The following is an 18,300-nucleotide window of genomic DNA, read 5'->3' on the forward strand; positions in this document are numbered from 1 at the left end:
ACATGATTTCCCACGCACAAAGCCATGTTGACTATCCCTAATCAGTCCTTGCCTTTCCAAATACATGTACATCCTGTCCCTCAGGATTCCCTCCAACAACTTGCCCACCACCGAGGCCAGGCTCACCGGTCTATAGTTCCCTGGCTTGTCTTTACTGCCCTTTTTAAACAGTGGCACCATGTTTGCCAACTCCAGTCTTCCTGCATCTCACCTGTGACAATCGATGATACAAATATCTCAGCAAGAGGCCCAGCAATCACTTCTCTAGCTTCTCACAGAGCTCTCGGGTACACCTGATCAGGTCCTGGAATGAATGGGAATGTAAGATTGGCAGAATCTGTTTAGAGAGTAAAGTAAGAATGCTTTGTGTCAATGACCTCTTGTCAATCCTGGGTGTGATTAGATTCCCCACAGTGTGGAAACAAACCCTTTGGCTCAACAAGTCCATACCGACCCTCCAAAGAGTCACCCATTTCCCTCTGACTAATGCATCTAACACTATGGGCCTTTTAGCACGACCAATTCACTGACCTGCACATCTTTGGACTGTGGGAGGAAACCGGAGCACCCAAAGGAAACCCACGCAGACTCAGAGCGAATGTGCAAACTCCACACAGACAGTTACCTCAGGCTGGAATCAAACTCAGTGTTGTGAGGCAGCACTGCTAAGCACTGAGCCACCATGCCATCCAGTGATGTGTCCCTGGGGTCAGTGCTAATATCCCTGTGTTTCTAATCAACATGTGTCAAATGTCACTGCACTAAAAATCTGACAAAGCAGCAAGGAATGAGATATAATACAGTACAGAGCGTTGCTGGGTGTTGCATTTTAAACAACAATTTGCATTTGTGTAGCCCTTTTGAATGAGACAAAATATTCCCAGGTTCCGCTCAGGAGAGTGGTGTAGCTACATTTGACACTGAGCCACGTAAGGTAATGTGAGCATGGAGGTAGTCAAGGAGATGGTTTAAGTAGCCGCTTGAAGATGGAGGGAAGGGTTGAGAGGGAGGTTACGGCCTTGGCTGCAGAAAGCATGGATCCTGTTGGAGATGTTCAAGAGGAACTAGAGGAAATATTTCAGAAGCCGTGTACCCGAGTGAGAATGTTAAAATTGAGACATTGCTTAACCAGGAACCAAGGTAGATGGGTGAGAATGGGTTAAATGCTATATAAAGCATTCATATTTCAAGCTAAACTATGAATACAGGCCCAGGGGGTGTAATGCAAATGGTTAAAAGACTAATTTATGTCAGTCACTACTTTGAATTGCATGATTATTGAACTGGGATAATTTTTGTAGAAGGTAGAGATAGAGAGAGAAACTCTGGAGTTATTTGAGATGTGATGAAAGGATTTCATCAGCTTAATGGCCTCCCTCCTTCTCTCATTGGTGTTCCTCCGTGTGGCCCATTACTGGCTCGTGTGTTGTCAAGTTGAAATGACGAAGGGCACAAGTAATTTTATTTGCTACTTGGCCCTGAGCTGTCTGAATGTGATATCAGTCTGTTCACAAAGCACTTTCAGAGTTCAGGCCGTGTTGACTTCCAGTACTCCACTGGAAATCTGGACGGAAGGTGCTTCTAAATGATGACCATTCTTGTCAAAATGTGTGTGTGTCTGTCTGTTGGCAAATCCACAGGAATGTTAGCAGAGTCTCCACCTAACCAGTCACTCTCTGTTTACCCCTGTGGTTGATGTGTATGTTTTTGCTGTAGAGGTATGAGTAAGATAAACTAATCTCTGAGGGATCAGCTGAAGTCTGCAAGGTTTGATCAATGGAGCCTAAGAGCAGCAGAAACATTTTCAGGATGCATTTGAATGCTTTAAAGTTATTTCCGTTCAGCTTTTCAATGCAAATCTTTCAGAAGTCAGAGTTTCACTGCCCCTAGAATCCTACAGTACGGCATTTAATGCTGCCTCTGTTCAATAAAACCTTCATTTTAGCAAGGAGTCTCTTCTGATTTTTGTCCTCTCCCTCCCAATTTTTGGTATTTGTTGTGAAGTTATCCATCTTGGTATTTGTACATTTTCTTATAAGCTTTCTCTTAATGATTTCTTGGAATGGGCACATTGTTGGTGAGGCCACTATTTATTTATTTTTACCTCAAATTGTCCTGGTCCGGGTGATGGTGGTGGTAGTGAGCTGTTCATTCGGACCACTGTGGTCCTTGTGGTGCAGACCCACTCCACGCGGCTGTTAGGAAGGGAGTTCTAGCTACAATCCAACTATAATAAATGAGCCCTGGCAAACTGCATCCCTCCCCTCAAAACTCTCCCTTGTCACAGCCTTCCTGTAAGCCCCACTCACTTTGCCCCCATTCCAGGGCCTCTTCCATTCTGCTGATACTGGCTAGCTGCAGTACCAGCACTAACCACTATCTTTGACTGGTGCTGCCTGGATTGGTGATGGGTTGGCCACTCCAAGAGTTAGGATTGCCATCCTGAAATGGGTGATAGTTCTGATTGGAGGCAGTTTGTTGCCTAATGGGCACTTGGGGTTTCCAGAAATGGCTGCAAAACATTAACCCCCTGCTTTGTAGGAATTGGACTTTAGTCTTGACCATGGCTGTAAAACTCAGCCAGTGTGTGCCAGGACCTCTTCACCTCTTTTCCAGTAATGAAAGCTGCTTCCATGCCTCACTCTCCATACTGCATCCTACCGTGATTTGTCAAAGAGAAGGACTTGTTTTGTGAGGAAAGATTGGTCAGATTGGGCCTGTATCTGTTGGAGTTTGGAAGAATGAGGGGTGGTCTTATTTAGAGTCCTATGGGACTTGACAAGATGAATACTAAGAGAGTGTTTCCTCTTATGAAGTACGGGATACAGTTTTGAAAATAAGGAGTTATTCCATTTAAGGCAAAGATTAAGAGTTTTTTTTCACCAGGGTCAATGCTGTTTGGAATTTTCTTCCCCAGATAGCGGAGAAGGCAACATCATTAAAAAAACATTTGAAGACTTGAGTTTTTGATTGACAAAGGAGTCAAAGTGTAGCAAGGTGGACAGCAAATTAGGATCCTACAGCAGGGCAACCAGAATGGTACGCAGTAATCTAAAGGTTCCCTCACAGTGTCTGGTACGAACATAACATGATGTCACAACTCCAACCCCCAGTGGTCTGAGCAATGAAGGCAAGTATGCCAAACCACCCTGTCTACCTGTGATATAATTTTCAAAGAACTATGTAGCTGAACCCTGGGTCTCTCTGTTTGACAACTCCCCTGTCATTTAACTGTATAGGTCCTGTTTTTGTTTGTTTTACCAAAATGTAGCACCTCGCATTTCTGCAAATTAAACTCCATCTGCCACTCCTTGGCCCAGTGGATCTTGGTAAAAGCCCCTTTGTAATCTGAGATAACCACCTTCACTGTCCACTATACCATCAGAATTGGCAGAGCAAGTTCTCACAAGTTTTTAAAAATAACCAGATAGATTGATTTTAAGTGATATTGATTTAAGTAATAAGTTGTAGTTAGGGTGCAGGAGCTTACTTCTCAGCTTTGGGTAAGGGATAGTGGATTTAAAACTGAGATGAAGAGAAGTTACATTATCATGAATCTGTGGAATTCACTCCCCCAGATTGCAATGGACACCAGGACACTGAATAAATTTGAAGATGGAGATAGACTGATTTTTAATTTTCGATAATTTGAAGGGTTTTGTGGAACGGCTGGTAAGTGGAGTTGAGGCCGAGATGAGATCTGCCGTGAGCATATTGAATGGCGGACCAGGCTCGAGGGGCTGAATGGTCTCAAAACACCTCAAAAAATGGAGGTGTAAGGGACAGCGAAGAAGGATACCACAGATTACAACAAGATCTTGATCAGATGAGCCAATGGGCTGAGAAGTGGCAAATGGAGTTTAATATAGACAAATGTAAGGTGCTGCATTTTGGGAAAGCAAATCTTAGCAGGACTTATACACTTAATGGTAAGGTCCTAGGGAGTGTTGCTAAACAAAGAGACCTGGAGCGTCAGAGGCTGAGGGGCGTGGATAGGGTAAATAGACAAAGTCTTTTCCCTGGGGTCGGGGAGTCCAGAACTAGAGGGCACAGGTTTAGGGTGAGGGGGGAAAGATATAAAAGGGACCTAAGAAGTAACTTTTTCACGCAGAGGGTGGTACGTGTATGGAATGAGCTGCCAGAGTAAGTGGTGGAGGCTGGTACAATTGCAACATTTAAGAGGCATTTGGATGCGTGTATAAATAGGAAGGGTTTGGAGGGATATGGGCCGGGTGTTGGCAGGTGGGACTAGATTGGGTTGGGATACCTGGTCGACATGGACGGGTTGGACCGAAGGGCCGGTTTCATGAGTCCAATGGCAACCTCCGGCTCTTAGTTCTTAGGTTCTTGGAATATCACAGGATTTTTAAAAGTTCATTCATGGGATGTGGGTGTTGCTGGCTGTGCCAGCATCTATTGCCAGTCCCTAATTTCCCAGTGGGGAGGTAAAAAGCATCCCTTTGCTGTGGGTCTGGAGACATATGTAGGCCAGACCCTGTCAAGACAATTGATTTCCTCCCCTAAAGAATATGAGTGAGCTAGATGGGTAGTAAAACATTTCAGCAGTAAAACATTTTATCTATTAGATTAGATAATTTTTAAAGTGCAGCCGCCCCCGCCCCCGCCTTTGAATTCAAATGTTATCTGTTATGGTTGGATTCGAGCCCACGTTCCCAAAACATTGCCTCTGGTTTTGGGTTGCTAATCCAGTGGCATTGCCACTACACCAGCACCTCCACTTATCTTGTCTGCTCGTGCAGCAGGTCAGTCTCAGTCAGAAAGCACGGAAACAGACCCTTCATTGGTCCAACCATTCCCTGCTGACTATCTTCCCAAACTAAGCCATTCCTATCTGCCTGTGCTTGGGGCATATCCCTCACAACATTTGCTCAAGTACTTATCAAGATGTCTTTTAAATGTTGTAACTGTACACGCATCCAGCACTTCCTCTGGAAAGTTCATTCTCCACACGAACCACCCTCTGTTTAAAATAAAAGTTGCCCCTCATATTCCTCCTCCCAACTTAAAGATATGCCCCCTAGTTTTGAACTCCCCCACCATAGGGAAAATTCACCTGCTATTAACCTTATCTATACCCCTCGTGATCTTAACAACCTCTATAAGTTCCCCCTCAACCTCCTACACTCCAGTGAAAAAAGTCCCAGCCTATCCAGCCTCTCCTTACACCTCAAACCCTCCAATCCTGGCAACATCCTGGTATTTCTCTTTTGAATCCTCTCCGGCTGAATAATAACAGAGCTCAAGCGGCACGGTGGCACGGGGCATATCCCTCACAACATTTGCTCAAGTACTTATCAAGATGTCTTTTAAATGTTGTAACTGTACACGCATCCAGCAGTTCCTCTGGAAAGTTCATTCTCCACACAAACCGCCCTCTGTTTTAAAAAAAAAAGTTGCCCCTCATATTCTCTTTAAAACTTCCTCTTCCCAACTTAAAGATATGCCCCTTAGTTTTGAACTCCCCCACCATAGGGAAAATTCACCTGCTATTAACCTTATCTATACCCCTCGTGATCTTAACAACCTCTATAAGTTCCCCCTCAACTTCCTACACTCCAGTGAAAAAAGTCCCAGCCAATCCAGCCTCTCCTTACACCTCAAACCCTCCAATCCTGGCAACATCCTGGTATTTCTCTTTTGAATCCTCTCCAGCTGAATAATAACAGAGCTCAAAATGTGAGAAATGCTAACATTTCAGAGATTGAGGGATGATAATTAACACTTCCTACATCTAATTATTAGCGGTTGGTCTCTAAATTAATCTTAAAACATATCTGCTCTACACCCTGAAATGTGGATAGGAGATGCCACAGGATAGGGTGTGTGAAGAGTTAACAGAGCAACCAGAATTGCACACACTACTCCAGAAAAGGCCTCGCCAACGACCTGTTCAATCTCAACATGACGTCCCAACTCCTAGACTCAAAGATCTGAGTAATGGAGGCAACTAACCCAGTTTCACATCTTATCTGTGAGAAAGGAGCTCTGACAGTGCTGCACTCTGTCAGCATTACAGTGGAGTGTCAGTCTAGGATTGGATTGCAAACCTATGGCTTGGAACTTGAATGTCCGACTCAGTTGAGGCAAGCACCCTCTCCTCTGACATGTCAGTTTGAGTTTTCTTCTTTATTTGGAGGAGGGCCCCACAATCCATCAGGTTCAGAACCTGCCATTCCACCTGAGGTAAATCACCATGAATCTCAAGAGATTTTCGTAAGGTCCCAAGCAGATCCTTGCATCAGTCTGCTCGGTAATGAGATCAACAGCTGGCTTGACTTAAAGTGGCTTTTCCAAGTGTTGGGAATCGCCAGCAGAAGCCTTGGCATGAGAATTTCCAATCTTGCCTCTCAAATTTCCTTCTGAATGAAATGACCCTCCTCACCAACTCTTCACACACGCCATCCCAAGGCATCTCCCATCCACATTTCAAACACAGGGGCTTAGAGCAGATGTGTTTGCCATTTAAAATTAATTTAGAGACCAATCTCTAATTGATTAGATCTAGGAAGTGTTAAGATATCATCACTCAATCCCTGAAGTGTTAGCATTTCTCACATTTTGAGCTTTGAGTATAGGAGTTGGGTTGTTCTGTTGCAGCTGTACAAGATGCTGGTGGGGCCACATTTGGAGTACTGCGTTCAGTTCTGGTCACCCTGCTATAGAAAGGATGTTACTAAACTAGAAAGGGTGCAAAAAGATTTACTAGTATTCTCGCTGTACTGGAAGGTTTGAGTTATAAGGAGAGGCTGAAAAGACTGGGATTTTTCTGCCTGGAGTGTAGGAGATTGAGGTGATGACCTTTTATAGAGGTCTATAAAGTCATGAAAGGCATAGGTAAGGTAGCTAGCCAACAGCTTTTCCCCATGGTAGGGGAGTCTAAAATCAGAGGGCATAGGTTTAAGGTGAGAGGGGAGAGGTACAAAAGAGTCCAGAAGGACAATTTTTTTCACACAGAGGGCAGTGAGTGTCTGGAATGGGCTACCAGAGGTAGTGGTGATGGCAAGTACAATTTTGTCACTTAAGAAACATTTAGACAGGTAAATGAATGGGATAGGTACGGAGGGATATGAACCAAATGCAGGGAAATTGGACTAGATTAATTGAGGGAACTGGGAGGTATAGAGAAGTTGGGCCGAAGGGCCTGTTTTCATGCTGTAAACCTCTATGACTCTCTTTTCTTTGGGATCTTCCCAGTGTATATGTGTAGGTTCCTTCCAACAGCTCTAGCAGTGCAGTCACAAATGACTCTTGGACGGCTGAATGTCCTGTTTGAGAATGAAATGCAACATGCTTTCTTCAAAAAGCTTGTCTCTGGGTCAACAAGTTATGGCTTCAAGTCCCAGTCTGTAGAATTGAGAGTATAACCTAGACTGATGTTCTTTGCAGCATTGAGAGATTGCTTGCACTATTGAGGGTGCTAGTTCCCAGGTAAATGTTAAGCCAAGCTTCTGCCTACAAACATGGTCAGTCTTGTAGCACTATTCTGAAGAATAGTTGGAAATTTCTCGATCTTGGTCTACTATCTCTCAAAAAACAACACCAAAGACAGTGGTGTCACCTCATTTGCTTGAGGTTTGGCAATTTGACTGCAGCTGTGAGTACCACTCAACATATCCCATTGATATACGGGTATGGTTCCAATGTTTAAAAGATATTTAGATAAGTACATGAATAAGTGTTTGGAGGGATATGGGCCAAGTGCAGGGAGATCGGACCAGTTTAGTTTGGAATTATGATCAGCATGGACTGGTTGGATCGAAGGGTCTGTTTCCGTGCTGTATGATTCTATACGTGGATTTGAATGATCATTCTTAATTATAGGGCAGTTCAATCCTACTCTTGCTTCTAAATCCTCTGCTTTTCTTGTTTATTTTTGTTTTTGTTCTTGTTTTTTAAGGTGTCATTTGTAGGCATCACAAATGGAATGTTTAGTGCTGTTATTTTTTCTATTTAGACGGGGAAGCCCTCTGATGATTGGCGTGAGGAGCAATGATAAACTTTCTACAGATCACATCCCAGTTCTGTATCGCACATGTGAGTACTGTTGGAGCACAGTGTAGAGTCGCTTCTGTTCTAGAGATTAGTCCAGAGTCCCAGGTAATGTTCTGGGCTCTGAGTTTGAATCCCATCAGGGCAGATGGTGGGTTTGAATTCAGTAAAAATACCTGGAATTAAGACTCTAATGATAATCACGATTGTCTGGAAAAATCCATCTGGTTTGCAAATGTACTTTTCAGGGAAGGAGACTGCCATCTTTACCCCGCTGGGGTCTATGTGTGATTCCAGACCCAAAGCAATGCGGATGTCTGGGCAATAAATGCTGTCCAAGCCAGTGATGACCACATCCTGTAAATGAATTAAAAAAAAGCCGAGAAGATTGTTTATCAAGTGTCTTAGGATTTTGGTATCATGCTTCACAATATTGATTGGAGTACAACAGACTTGCTGTTCACCTTTTACTCACCAGAACAGAATTGCAAAATTACATCTTTTCACAGAACTACCGAGTTCTGTACCAAGTGACTGTTTAATATTGCATTAACTCAGTCTAACGTGACCAGCAAATCTCACCTCAATACATCTCAGTGCTTTACACAAAGAAAATGGGATTGCAGTGGTAATGGTGAAATTCTAAGACTATCCAGCAGTAGGATCACTGAATACAAATCAGAGGGATACGAGTGCACTTAGAGTCATAGAGATGTACAGCACGGAAACAGACCCTTCGGTCCAACCTGTCCATGCCAATCGGATATCCCAACCCAATCTAGTCCCACTTGCCAGTATCCGGCCCATATCCCTCTAAACCCTTCTGAATTACGTACCCATTCAGATGCCTTTTAAATGTTGCAATTGTACCAGCCTTCACCACTTCCTCTGGCAGCTCATTCCATATACGTACCATTTTTATATCATTTATACCTGTCCCCTTTCACCCTAAACCTAATCCCTCTAGTTCTGGACTCCCCCACACCAGGGAAGAGACTTTGTTGATATATACTATCCATGCCCCTCATGATTTTATAAACCGACGCTCCAGGGAAAACAGCCCCAGCCTATTCAACCTCTTTCTATAGCTCAAATCCTCCAACCCTGGCTTTGTTCTTGTAAATCTCCAGCCTTCACCACTTCCTCTGGCAGCTCATTCCATATACGTACCATTTTTATATTATTTATACCTGTCCCCTCTCACCCTATACCTATGCCCTCTAGTTCTGGACTCCCCCACACCAGGGAAGAGACTTTGTTGATATATACTATCCATGCCCTCGTGATTTTATAAACCGACGCTCCAGGGAAAACAGCCCCAGCCTATTCAACCTCTTTCTGTAGCTCAAATCCTCCAACCCTGGCTTTGTTCTTGTAAATCTTTTCTGAACCCTTTCAAGTTTCACAACACCTTTCCGATAGGAAGGAGACCAGAATTGCACGCAGCATTCCAAAAGTGGCCTAACCAATGTCCTGTCCAGCCACAACATGACCTCCCAACTCCTGTACTCAGTACTCTGACCAATAAAGGAAAGCATACCAAACGCCTTCTTCACTATCCTAGTTACCTGCGACTCCACTTTCAAGAAGCTCTGAACCTGCACTCCAAGGTCTCTCAGCAACACTCCCTAGGACCTTGCCATTAAGTGTATAAGTCCTGCTAAGATTTGCTTTCCTAAAATGCAGCACCTCACATTTATCTAAATTAAACTCCATCCACCAGTCCTCAGCCCATTGGTCCATCTGATCAAGATCCCATAGTAATCTGATGTAACCTGCTTCGCTGTCCACTGCACCTCCAATTTTTTGATGAAACTAACGCAGTAACTGAAGGAGAAGTGAGAAGATTTGTTAAGTAACTGCTCTGAATACATCCTGGACCCCAGGATGACCCCAGTCGAGTGCAGAGGCTCCCCTCTCATGGTATGCATCAACCCAGCTCATATATCAGTACGAAAAGTGCAAACCCAATCAGTAAATAGACCTTTTGGGTTCTTTTCCACGTGCCTTCTTTCATCGATCAATGTGGCATCTATTAAGATGCCCATCGGTTGATGTTGCCAGGTTTGGATTATATTAGCTATAAGGAGAGGTTGGACAAACTTGGATTGTTTTCACTAGAATGTCGGAGGCTGAGGGGTGACCTGATAAAGGCTATCAAATTATGAGGGGCATGGATAATGTGGATTGGCCAAGTCCTTTTCCCTTAGTGGAAATGTCAAATACTAGGGATGTAAGTTTAAGGTGAGAGGGGAAAAGCTTAAAGAGAATGTGCAAAATCAGAAGTGACACAACACCAGCTTACAGTCCAACAGGTTTATTTGAAATCACTGCTTTCGAAGTTTATGACGTAAAGCTGATGAGGGAGCAGTGTTCTGAAACCTTGTGATTTCAATGACCTGTTGGACTATAACCTGGTGTCGTGTGACTTCAGACTTTGTCTAACACCGGCACCTCCGCATAAAAGGGATGCGAGGGCAAGTTTTTTTGCACAGCTGGTTGTAGGTGCCAGGAAAGCGCTGCCCAGGGGAGGTGGCAGAAACCAAGACAATAGCAATGTCTAAGCGGCATTCAAACAAACATATGAACAGGTAGAGAATAGAGGGATATGGGCTGTTGTGGGCAGATGGGATAGGCTTAGAATAACATCACAGTCGGCTCAGACATAGTGGGCTGAAAGGCCTATGTTCTCTTTGTGTATTAAGCTGTGAGAAGGGCAAGCAGGTCATTCTGTTGTGAGTTTTGATGTCAAATATCTGAATGATCTTGGCAGGTAAAGAAGTGACAAAAAACTGTCCAGCTTCCCGCTCAGATGACACCTCCTTGTATCCAGTTGGGGAAGAGAAGTCTGTGGAGTACTACATTGCATCAGATGCCAGGTAAACCACTTGTTCATCTGAACTTGGTTGAGTTAGACACGTTTAGTTGGGGAATGACGGGCAAGATAAGTTGGGTGCCGTAACTTGTTGGTGTGAGACTTTCCATTTGTGAATCACGCGCAGTGTTTCTGTCCTGTTTTATGAAGCCCACCCATGGTGTTTAGCAGCTAAGAAAATGCCTTGCTAATTGGCGTAAATCTTTCGGCTGACGGCTTTCATGCTAACTCTGTAGTTGGATAATTGAAGCGCGTAAAATTCTGGTTTCACAAATCCAGCAGGAAGGTATTGCCGTTTATGGTTTAAGAGTAGTCATCAAAGTGCATCATCCTGAGCAATACCGTTTGTAGCATCATGGGAAACAGTAAGTACCTTTTTACTCCTGGGTCTCTCTCCTGTGTATTGCTTCAAGTAAAGTAAGACCAGGTTTCTTTAAAGAGAACAAGGACTTATTATTCGCCTTTCATGGGATGTGGGCACGCTGCCAAGGCCAGCGTTTGTTACCCTTGAACTCTGTTTGGGAGGACAGTAAAGAGTTAGCTGCCATTGATGTGGATCAAGAGTCATGTGTAGGCCCGATTAGGAAAGGTTGGCAGATCTCCTTCCCGAAACAGCGTATCTAGAACTGTGATAGGCTTTTAACAATAATGACTGTTTGTTGGCTATTATTGAGAGTAGCCTTGTAATTCCAGGTCTACATTCTGCCCGTTGCCATGGTGAGATTTGAACCCACATTCCCCAAGCGTCAATATGGCTCTCTGGATTACTTTTCCAGGGCAATTACTCTACACCACTGTCTCCCAAACAGCTTGTATAACTTCATGCACGTGTAACAATCTGCTAAATCAGTCGACCATCCAGGTTGCAAAGTCAGATTGTTAAGGAAAGACATGAAGATGTCAGCTCGACTTCAATTGCTGCCTGATAAGGACTATTCATGAAATAGAGACTTTGACAACATTTCAGGGGAAAGTGCTCAGTTTTTTCTGAATTGAAATTGAGCAGGATAGGTGTTCTAACTCTTGTACCAATGGGTACCTTCTATTGTTGGAATTTCACAAAGCCGGTTTCCATTTTGAGGTACTCCAGATAGCCACTCCTGTTACTTTGTACTTCCGTTCAGCATGGACAGAGATATTGAAACATAGGATACTGCACCAGGGACCCGGGTTCGATTCCAGCCTCAGGTGATTGCCTGTATGGAGTTTGCACATTCTCCCCAGGTCTGCGTGGGTTTCCTCTGAGTGCTCTGGTTTCCTCCCAGAGTCCAAAGATGTGCAGGTTAGGTGAATTTGCTGTGCTAAATTACCCATAGAGTGCAGGTTAGGTGGATTACACATGGAAAATGCAGGGTTATGGGTACAGGGGTGGGTCTGGGTGGGCTGCACGGAAGAGGGTTGGTGTAATAACTACATAGAGGTTGGGTCCCATACTAAGTCACCCTTTATTTACTAGTGCACAGTACACTGGTTGTGACCAGCCAGCTTGGAGTCTGTTCTCAAACTGAGGAGATTTTAATCTCCTGGTTATATTTTGCAAACATGAATAGAAAAAATAAGATCAAAGAAAACCTTGAATAAATAGGTTTCAATCCATTAAATACAATTCCAGTTGTACAAAGAAAATCAAACCTTGTGTGATCAACAATCCAAACCATTGCACTCTTTCAAAACAAACTTGTCTCAGTTTATTTTCCTCCAAAAGTAAAAAAAAATGCAGTGCAGTGCATTCAATTGAAGCCTGAGGTTTGAAGCTCAATTCACATGACATCATATGCAGGGCTGTCAGACCACGCTTGAAGGCCTGGCCCACACACACAGGCCCAGTCTGAGGCCTACGCACTGAAGCAATGGCACAGGGCCGAATCCCATCACCAAATCACCGTTTGTTCACTAGTGCATCAATACACTGGGTGTAGCCAGCCAGCTCAGAGTCAGTTGAGGAGATTCTAATCTCCTGGTAATTTCCCTTTCTTTAAGAAAAGGAAGACAATGTCCCAGACCAAGAGGACTTCTCCCCACCATACACTCACTGTACACAGCCAACTCGGAGTCAGTTCTCAAACTGAGAGGTTCTGATCTCCTGGTAATATTGACCAACCAAGGCTTTCCTGATTAGCCCAGTTTAACAACCCTAATCACTGAGGTACAGCTGATCCGAATCACTACAGTCGGTGTAATCTCGATGGGCTGAATGGCCTGATTCTATGAGCGAACGGGGACGTAGCTGCTTGGGCATCAGTTAACACTTTTTAAAATGAATAACAAGAAACAATGGCACAGTGAGTGTGTCACTGAATCAATAATCCTGAAAGTGCGGCTCATTTTCTGGATTTAAATCCCAGCTGGTAGAATTTAAATGTGAATAACTGTTCTGATATTGAAAGCTAATCTCGTCAACTGGAACCATAAAACTACCAGTGATTGTTGCAAAAACCCATCTGGTTCACTAATGTCCTTTTTAGGGAAGGAAATCTGCCATCCTTACCTGGTCTGGCCTACATATGACTCCAGATCCACAGCAAATTCTTCATTGCTTTCCAAAATAGCCAAGCAAGCCACTCCGTTCAAGGGCAATTAGGGATGGGTAACTGATACTGATCATGCCAAAAAATATATATCCCCAGAAAAACACAAAATGACATAATCAGTTATTAAGGTTTAAAAATTAACAAGGATTTCAGTTAATTGTGGTTCCATTCTGTATTTGGCTTGTTAGTATTTTTTGTCAATTTATTAGTGCGTTAATGGTGAAGATGCGGGAGCAAGGTGAGAGTAAGAAAGGGATATAAGAAGGGAAAGCGTGAGAGAAGAGAACAGGGTGGAGTGTGTTAATGTTTGGTTAATCACATTTGGTTCATTTAATGTGTTTATTTAAAATTGGCACGAAACAGGTGGTGGCTCTTAATTGTCAGTGCAAGCGTGCATAGAGCTGCTCCAGAGACGTATAATAACATCACTGAACAGGTTGATTGGAAAAATAGGTTTAAAAAAAAGTGTGCATAGGGTGGGGAGAGGGGGGCTCTTGTGGTGCTGTGATAATGTCTCTACCTCTGAGCCAGGAAATTTGGGTTGAAGTCCCATGTACTCCAGAGGTGTGTCATAACATCTCTGAACTGGTTGATTAGAAATTATCTCTGTACATGGGAAAGGGGCTGATGTGGTGCGGTGGTAGTGTCCCTACTGCTGGGCCCGAAGATCCAGGTTCAAACCCCACCTGCTCCAGAGGTATGTATCTCTGAACTGGTTGATTGGGAAATATGTACATACATCGAGAACAACTGCAATACTGGGGATTGGGAGCAGTTGTAAGACTAAGTAGTCCATAAACTTTGTCTGCAGAAGTGGATGTCTCAGTTTCTGTCTCCCTGACTGGCTTGGATCTGAATTGACAACGTGAGGGTTATTTGAGGTCAGTTCATTGTCCAGCAAGAACCAATCCATTCAGTTTGCAGCACAAGTGTATTCGGAAACTGTCATATAAACAAAGAACTAGAAATCTCAAACAAAAAACAGAAATTGCTGGGGAAACTCAGCAGGTCTGGCAGCATCTGTGGTGAGAGATAGCAGAGTTAATGTTTCAAGTCCAGTGACCCCTCTTCAGAAGAAGGTTAATGTTACCAATGTTCCATTAACCCATTTTCCCAGCTTATAAATAACCATCATCTTGGATCACCACCCCCAGTAACAAGGAAGGGCTGGTATTGGCACAGTAGCCAAAACTGTCCTGCAACATTTGTCTGTAAATACTGAGCTACATCAATAACAGGATCAATTAAATATGATTGCAACCAAACGTTGCTGTGATTTTATATTTTCAGTCATTAAATTTTGACTGCCTGAGCAGCTAATGAGCCACAAAATGGCAGAGGAGAGGGTGTCATCATGGAGAAAAAGGAATTCTGGGAAAGTATAAATGTCCTCCAGACAGAATGGAAAGACTTCACAGGCTAAGAGGAGAAATTACTTTCTTTTCAGCTTATTTATGACTAGAACACCCAATGGGACTTCCTCACATTTTAAATATTTTTGTTTTAAAGACATTGCATTTGCAGAGGTACTGTTCATGATGACCTGTGGTCTGGTGATGAATGGGCAGTATGTTGCCATGGCGATTGTTTTTCTTTCCCCCCCAGCGCCATCATTGAACACACGAACCGAGTGATTTTCCTGGAGGACAATGACGTGGCAGCGGTGGTCGCAGGCTGCCTTTCGATTCATCGGGTGGAACGCACGCCAAGTGACTGCCCGGCACGTGGCATTCAAACCCTGCAAGTGGAGATGCAGCAGATGATGAAAGGTAAGAGTGAGACCAATCTGGGCAACTTGTGAAAGAAACGAAAAACATGAGGGTGTTGATTGAAAGACAAGCGCTAAAGAGTGTGTGTGTGAAGTGCTTCTATCATTTATTAACCCATGGGTTGGGGGTGTCTCTAGCTGGGCCAGCATTTATTGCCCATCCAAGAGGGCAATTAAAGTCAACCACATTGCTCGGGATCTGGAATCACATGTAGGCCAGACCAGGTAAGGATGGCAGATTGCCTTCCCTAAAGGACATCAGTGAACCAGATGAGTTTTTTTTTTGACAATGGCTTCATGGTCATTATCCGACTGTTCTTTCCAGATTTTTATCGCATTCAAATTCCACCATCTGCCATGGCAGGTTTTGAACCCAGCTCCCCAGAACGTTACCTGGGTCTATGAATAGTCTATCAATGATACCACCAGGCCATTGCCTCTCCCTCATAACGTCCTTGAGGGAAGAAAATCTTTCCACAAACCTTGAAGGATATCTGCCATCCTTACCTGGCCCAGACCAACAGTAATCTGGTTAACTCTTAGTCACCCTCTGAAATGGCCAAGCAAGCTACTCTGATTGAGGGTACTTAAGGATGGGTGACGAATCCTGGCCTTGCTACTGACACCAAATCCAAGGGAAAAAAAATACATTTGAAAAAAGATTGGTAACTCAAATAAATCTAGTAGCAGTACTAAATAAAGTCAGGAGTGAGAATACAAGCTGAATGATGACCTGGAGGAATTGGATGACCTTATTTTATTTCTGCTCTGTCTGCTTGCAAAACCTCAGGCATCTCAACAAGACAAACATTAGGAAACTGCATGCCAGCGTTCTGCAATTTGTGTCTTTCCTCAAGTTCCTGACAGTGTTTCAGACCAAACCGATCTAGCTATGTTTGTTGAGCAAATAGTTCCTAAAACGTTTGATGTGAGCATTGATCTTCACCTGTTTTTAATCCTTCGCTTCTGCCTTTTTGCTGTTTGTTTTACTGCATGCTGCGAATCTTTTCTAATTCAGTCAGTCACTTTCCTTTTCATTTCTACTCTCTGTGATTTATGACCCAATTCCTGGGAGGGATTGGTCTCGGGATTAGGTTAGATTAGATTCCCTACAGTGTGGAAACAGGCCCTTCGGCCCAACCAGTCCACACCGACCCTCTGAAGAGTAACCCACCCAGACCCATTTCCCTCTGACTAATGCATCTAACACTATGGGCAATTTAGCATTGCCAATTCACCTAACCCGCACATTTTTGGACTGTGGGAGGAAACCGGAGCACCCAGAGCAACTCCGCAAAGACAGTCACCCGAGGCTGGAATCGAACCTGGGACCCTGGTGCTATTAGGCAGCAGTGCTAACCACTAAGCCAAATTGAGCAGAATTTACTGATGTTGAGGATAGCACGTCCTGAACCTGCAGTGTAGTTAGATTCCATAATAATTTTAAAAGCAGGAGTTGGATTTAAACATGAGAGGGAAACGTTTGCAGGGTTATGGGAAAATAGGATTACATTGAATTGGATAACTGTTTGAGAGCTTACAGGAACATGATTGGCCAAATGTGCTTCTTTAAGTACTTGTTGCAAGTACAATAACTAGTGTATTGCCCAGTCCTGGTTAATTTTATCAGTTTCTCTAGCTAAGGAAGGTTCAACTTGACATTAATGATCTCATTAAAAAATACAACATTTTTGCCGGGTTCAAGATGGTGGATGTATAACGGCTGGTTTTCCTGAATGTAGTGTGTCGAACTAGGGGAGTATAGAATCCCTACAGGAAGCAGGCCATTCAGCCCAGCAAGTCCGCACTGACCTTCTGAAGGGGCATCCCACTATACTCCCCGCTATCCCCAATCCACCTAACCTGCTACATCGCCTGTCACTATGGGCAACTTCGCACGGCTAATGCACCTGGACTCCACATCTTTGGACTGTGGGAGAAAACTGGAGCACCCAGAGGAAACCCACACAGACCCAGTGTGAATGTGCAAACTCCACACAGGCAATCGCCCGAGGGTGCAGTTGAACCTGGGTCCCTGGCGTTATGAGGCAGCAGTGCTAACCACTGAGCCAGCAGAAATTGGATTAATAAACTACAAACACACAACAATGTGTATTGCTTCCTGTGCTAAGTTGTGGGACCATCTGCCTCATAACAAAAAAAATTTCATTTGGAGTAAAGTTCTAAATTGCATGTCACATTAAAGAAGAAAGATTGTGTTCTTCCAAAAAAAACCCGGCAATTTTTCCTTCCACGTTCTTTATTGTAATAACGTAAATCAGCAATTCTTCCAGACAGACCTTGCGGCCATGTTGTTTTTCTGCACATGCACATTTGTTACTCCACCTAGTGGCTGTGTTGCTCATAAACAGCCAAAAAGCCCCGAAAAGAAAACACCCCACAAGTGAAGACAGAGGCTGTGACCTGAATTTGTTAGATTTAATATTGAATGCAGAAGGCTGTGGAGTGTGGGGATGGAAGCAGAGGATCGTTTAAAACTGCATCGAGCTTCACAGGAAAACTGCACAGACCGAGGACAGAGAGGTCAGAGCAAGGTGGAAAATTAAAATGGCGAGCGACAGGAAACTCTGGGTCAAACATGGCCCACTAAATGGTCACCCAATCTATATCCCCAGTGTACAGGAGGACCCCCATGTGAACCATGCATGTAGTAGTCTAGTTTGAAAGAGGGTCAAGTAAATAACTGGCTCAGTGGAAAGGAGTCTCAGACATTGGGTTGAGAATGGAGGTCTTTCCAAAACCTCCAACAATGACCATACGTTCGAAAATAATCTGACTAAGTGTGAACTCCTTTGGGATAATGGAAAGGTGCTATATGAATGCACATTGTCTTTTTTAGATTTCGCATTCCTGGTTAGCTATTGGGAGAATGGAGAGGGCGTCTGGTAGTGGTAAGGTTTGGCACTTATTAGCTGGTTGGCTTTTAATGATGAACTCAGCAGTTTCTGCTGTCCACGTTGTCAGTTGTCACTCTCTCGGTGCGGTATATTGATATTTTTATCCCATCGTGAGGAATGTGATCCTCAAATTGCAGATTCACCAAGCCACCGTATTCCATAGCAGCTTGAGCTAAACCTGCTGCACCTCGAAAAGAG

At 43.8% G+C, this 18,300-nt stretch overlaps 1 protein-coding gene across 1 annotated transcript in view; it reads left to right on the forward strand.

The window, feature by feature from the left end:
- Positions 1-18,300, forward strand: part of LOC122541799 (glutamine--fructose-6-phosphate aminotransferase [isomerizing] 1-like) — an 86,887-nt gene that overhangs the window by 26,853 nt on the left and 41,734 nt on the right. The window contains exons 8-10 of the mRNA XM_043678794.1: positions 7,976-8,055; positions 10,784-10,889; positions 15,022-15,185. Of these exons, the coding sequence (XP_043534729.1) occupies positions 7,976-8,055; positions 10,784-10,889; positions 15,022-15,185 (350 nt within the window). The remainder of the gene's footprint in view (positions 1-7,975; positions 8,056-10,783; positions 10,890-15,021; positions 15,186-18,300) is intronic.

This window comes from Chiloscyllium plagiosum, chromosome 38, assembly GCF_004010195.1.
Source record: "Chiloscyllium plagiosum isolate BGI_BamShark_2017 chromosome 38, ASM401019v2, whole genome shotgun sequence".
NCBI classification, from domain to species: domain Eukaryota; kingdom Metazoa; phylum Chordata; class Chondrichthyes; order Orectolobiformes; family Hemiscylliidae; genus Chiloscyllium; species Chiloscyllium plagiosum.